General features: G+C 45.7%; 1 protein-coding gene across 1 annotated transcript; it reads left to right on the forward strand.

Moving 5' to 3' along the window:
* The first annotated feature begins 1538 nt into the window (after positions 1–1538).
* On the forward strand, positions 1539–4390 carry LOC104997647 (seminal plasma protein A3-like). The gene is made up of 4 exons (XM_010852540.1): positions 1539–1614; positions 2923–2997; positions 3617–3748; positions 4251–4390. Exons 1-4 carry the CDS (start codon positions 1539–1541, stop codon positions 4388–4390), a joined length of 423 nt encoding a protein of 140 aa, XP_010850842.1.
* Positions 4391–4785: the final 395 nt, after the last annotated feature.

The following is a 4785-nucleotide window of genomic DNA, read 5'->3' on the forward strand; positions in this document are numbered from 1 at the left end:
CCTCCCTCCATGGGATTCTCCAGGCAATCCAGGGGATCTTCCTGACCCAGGGATCAAACCCGGGTCTCCCGCATTCCAGGCATGCGCTTTAACCTCTGAGCCCTCCTTAGTTTCCCCCAAAACATTCAAAATTATCATCTACAGAGCCACACAACACCCTGTTTGTTATAAGTGATTGATTAGGCATATCTAACAGATATTTTGCCTGATCCTAAAACAGTTCACACCATGGACTATCGGTGGTCTGTTTATGACTGGGAAGTCAGTAGAGTCTTTTCTGGGCCACACCATGCTGCTTGTGGGATCTTATTTCCCTGACCAGGGGTTGAACCCATACCCCCTGCAGTGGAAGCATGGAGCCCTAACTCAGGCAGGAGATAGGTTCCAGGTTAGATATTTATAACTGGCTTCCTGTTTGGATTTCATGGGGTATGAAGAAGTAGGCTTCAGGCTGGATATTTAGAACTGTTAGGTTTTCTGAGACAAGAGATAGATGGACTCCAGTTAAGCATTTACCATCAGCCTCCTGTTTGCTCTCTAGAACGGAAATAACAGGATTAATAGAAAGTCTTGGTCTTTTGTAAATACCTTGAGAAAACAGTGATGCAATAGTCAAGGTAATAATCAAGGCAAGGACAAAGAGGGGAAAAACCCTGTTTGAGTAAAGGATTAAGGGATTTCTCCTCCCTCAATTTTTGGGACAAGGGAGATACTCCAGGTGTGCAAAAGGGCTCCTTATGGGTCAAAAGTCAGGGATAACAGCAGGCCATAATGAGTCTTGCTCCTCCTAGAAGCCTTCACTTGCGATCTGTATTGGTTGAGAGGTGCATGCACTCCCAGAGGAGGATCCCAAGGTAGGTCACGTGTAGGAAAATAAACCAGATAACTGGCAAAAGATAAACAAAACCCCTGAAGAACTGACTTATATAAATGACGTCACCACCTCTTTACCGCAGTCCTCCTCGCTAAGGGGGACACCCACACGCTTTCTCTCTGGGTGTGCATCTCTGCCTTGCTTCTGTCTTAATCAAACAAACTTTCTCACTGTGTGCTTTCCCACTTGTTGTGCTGTGTCTCTAACAATAAACTTTGCACCCACATTTATAGTTTTTGCCTCTGTTAAACGGATTTTTCACTGGGGGCAAAAACCCAGGGAAAAATTGCTGCTAGAGTCTAGACTTTGCTGTCTGATGGCTAGGATTCCAGGTTCTCATCCAGGCTACTTCAATTCCTGGGCAGGGAATTAAGATCTCGCTTCCTGCTGGCACCCTCTGCTGCCTCCTTGAGATCATAAGGACTGGACCTTAGTCTCCTTTTAAATGTATATTCAAACCACTGAGGCTTGGAGACATTAGACTGCCAGCCAATGTCCTGTACTTTCCATCTGAGAAATAAACTTGAACAGCATGCTCTCAGGCTGGGGAATGATCAAGCCCCGTCCAGGTGAAGTTGATTCTTATCAGGTTGAAGAGATATTGGGGTCACCGGTTATATAAGAAGCAGATCAATGTTGGTCAGCCACAGGAGAGCAAGCTACCATGGCCCTGTGTTTGGGAATCTTTGTGATTTGGGTTGGCACGTCTATGTTTCTACAACTGGACCCTGTCATTGGAGGTGAGAGAGGGGAGACAGACTAGAAGTGGTGCGAAAGACCCTGCCCCAGATGTGGATTGATGTGCAAAAGTCATAATAACAATAATCTTTTTGTTGTTCAGTCGCTAAGTGGTTTCCCACTCTTTGCAACCCCATGGACTGCAGCTCGCCAGGCCTCCCTGTCCCTCAATGTCTCCTAGAGTTTGCCCAAGTTGATGTCTGCTGAATCAGTGATGCTATCCAACCATCTTATCCTCTGCCGTCCTTCTCTCTTTTTGCCTTCAATCCTTCTCAGCATCAGGGCCTTTTCCAAAGAGTCAGCTGTTCACATCAGGTGGCCATGGTGATGGCAAATACATCTACCATTTCTTAAATATGCCAGAAGGGTCAGATGCTATGAAGGGCTTCACATTTTATTTGATTTTCCAGCAACTCTCTGAAACCCAGGTGAGTTTGCCAGCAGAGCCAAAAGCCTTTCTGAGAGCTATCTCACCCCTGAATCTCCATGGCACTGTCCCAGACATGGGCAACCTAGACCAGAGTTGGTTACATTGTTCAAATGAAGAGTTTTTGATGTTTGAAGAGTTCACTGTTTGAAATATTGAGTTTGGTCTGTGTTTTCCCTTAACGTCGTATGAAATAAGAGGGACAGTGTGGGCTCAGGGCATAGCCTATGAACAGCGTGACACAGCTGAGTCTGACCTTGTGGTTGATTTCATGTATGTCCGTAGCTAAGCAATAAGAGCAGGTCAGCGTCTTCCTCACCTGTTCTGTTAGCCCTCTAGTCACTGAGTATATCTGTTCAGAGTAAACAAGGACTTCAAAACATAAAACAAAATAAAAGTTAGAGATGCAGGGCAGGTCCTACCACAGAAAGTATTCTGGTTGTGGCCTGCTTTGTTCTATTTTGGTTGCTGCTCTTTTTCTGTTATCTTGTTTTTGTTTTTTATTTTTAATTGGAGGATAATTGCTTTCCCATGTTGTGTTGGCTTCTGCCATACCACAATGTGAATCATCCATAAATATGTATATATATACATATGTATATATAAATATGTATATATTATATATACATATGGGATATATACATCTCCTCCTGTTTGAATCTCCTTCCCACCCCACCCCTCATCCTACCCCTCTATGTTGATAACACAGAGTGCTCCACTGGGCTCCCTGTGTTATAACAGCAGCTTCCCACTAGCTATCTATTTTACACAGGGTGGTGTGTATGTATCGAAGTTATCCTCTCAATTCGTCCCACCTAAGCCTAACCCTGCTTTGTTCCTGCTCCTCCTCCCTCCATCTCCTCTGCTCCTGCTTTTCTTCCAGATCAGCAGCTGTCTGAGGACTACTTCATTCTTCCTAAAGAAATGGAAGACATTGCTTCTGGTGCAGAAACCAAAGGTAATCAACAACAGAAGAGAACGACAACAAACCACAGTCCAGTGCAACAAATTCACGTGTGCGGCAGGGTAACTGTGATGGGGATTCTCCAGGGTTACTTTACAGGCAGGAGCTCATAGCACCCTCTCAGTCACGGGAGGGGGCCTCTGTGCACGTCCCCCAAGGGGGCATCCCCAGACAGCATGAGGGTTGAGGCATCTGTAGATAATGTGGCAGGAATCTGAACCCAGGGTCCGGGCTTCAGAGCTGGCGTCACTAAAGTTCTACAGTAGAAACTGCCCGATCTCACATCTGTACACCTGTCCTCACAATTTATATGTTTTTAACATACCAGCTGGTCATTCTTTACATCTAGTTCTTTGTATCTATAAATGGGCACATATCTTTTTAAATAAAATTTTTTCACTGTCAAAAAAAGTTAATAAAGCAAACACTGCCCAAAGTTAGAGAACCCTTCCTAATCCCTGAAGGAGGGACCACATCGTACTGACCTTGACATCTCTGATGCTTAGCAGGGAGCTCTGTATCTGGGAGGCTGAAACAGAGACTTTACCAGAATTACCACGAGATCACGAAACCCTAAGAGACAAAGAACCGAACACTGTTTTTCTTCTTTCAGATATGAAATGTGTTTTCCCGTTCACCTATAAGGGCATAAAGTTTTTCAGCTGCACATCCCGTGATTCCATATTCCTTTGGTGTTCTCTCAGTGCAGACTACACAGGGAGATGGAAATATTGTACTAAGACAGGTAAGCGTGCAGACTGTCCTCATAGGAGGAGCCCACGGCTTCCCAGGTGAAGGGGGACGGTCAAAACTGTCTCCTAGATGGAAAGTTCAGACACCTTCTGACCCAGCCCCAGGTGTTCCATTCACGTCCCTTCCTCTCTTTCTCTCTCGTTGGCTGCTCTGGGTCTTCATTACTGCACAAGGGCTTTCTCTAGTTGCAGCGAGTGGGGTCTACTCTACGTTGGTGTGTGGGCTTCTCGGTGCAATGGCTTCTCCTGTTGAGGAGCACAGGCTAAAGGGGTGCTGGCTTCATTAGGTGCATTCGGTTGGCTCAGTAGTTGAGATGCCCAAGCTTGATTGCTCCTCTGCCTATGGGATCTTTCAGACCAAGGATCGAGCTGATGGTCCTTGCATTGCAAGGCATCCTTAACCATTGACCACCAGGGAAACCTCCCTTTCTCTTGATGAGACTAAAAATGACCCTCCCACAATTAATGTTTTCACCCATTCCTTCTGTTTTTCAGACTATGCTAAATGTGTCTTTCCCTTTATCTATGGAAACAAGTCTTATCAGACTTGCACAAAAACTGGGAGTGTTACTAAAAGGTCTTGGTGCTCACTCTCTCCAAACTTCGATGAGGATAGAGCTTGGAAGTATTGCTAGCAATAATAATAATAATAAGGTAAGAATGCCCAGGGAGGATGGGAAGAGACAGGGGTGAGCAGGGAAGAGACAGAGCTGGATAAAGAGGTGGAGTCAGATGTCCAGTGAGGAGGGAGGAGGCAGGTGTAGAGAGGGGATGAGGAAGAAAGATGCAGAAGGAAGAAGGAGGAGCAGAGTTTCACGAGGAGAAACACGAAGAGAGGATGAAGAGGAGAACAGGGACAAAAGATGGAAACAGAGGGAGAGACAAAAGCAAACTGCAAACAATGGAGAGAGGAGAGTCCCAGAGGGAAGGAGAAAGAGAGTTTGCAGGATGACAAATGGAAGGAGGAGGATCTGGAGAGGATCAGTGCCAAGACGAGGTGGAAGAGAAGGTGAGAGAGGGGCGGAGAGAG

The sequence above is a fragment of the Bison bison genome, unplaced genomic scaffold (genome assembly GCF_000754665.1).
Source record: "Bison bison bison isolate TAMUID 2011002044 unplaced genomic scaffold, Bison_UMD1.0 scf7180017864313, whole genome shotgun sequence".
NCBI lineage: Eukaryota > Metazoa > Chordata > Mammalia > Artiodactyla > Bovidae > Bison > Bison bison.

Bases quoted from the DNA above. Each gene is read 5' to 3' on its own strand.
- LOC104997647 (XM_010852540.1), top strand. From the start codon at position 1,539: ATGGCCCTGTGTTTGGGAATCTTTGTGATTTGGGTTGGCACGTCTATG. The intron at 2,998-3,616 runs GTAATCAACAAC...TTCTTCTTTCAG, and splicing joins TTCTGGTGCAGAAACCAAAG to ATATGAAATGTGTTTTCCCG. The intron at 3,749-4,250 runs GTAAGCGTGCAG...TCTGTTTTTCAG, and splicing joins GAAATATTGTACTAAGACAG to ACTATGCTAAATGTGTCTTT.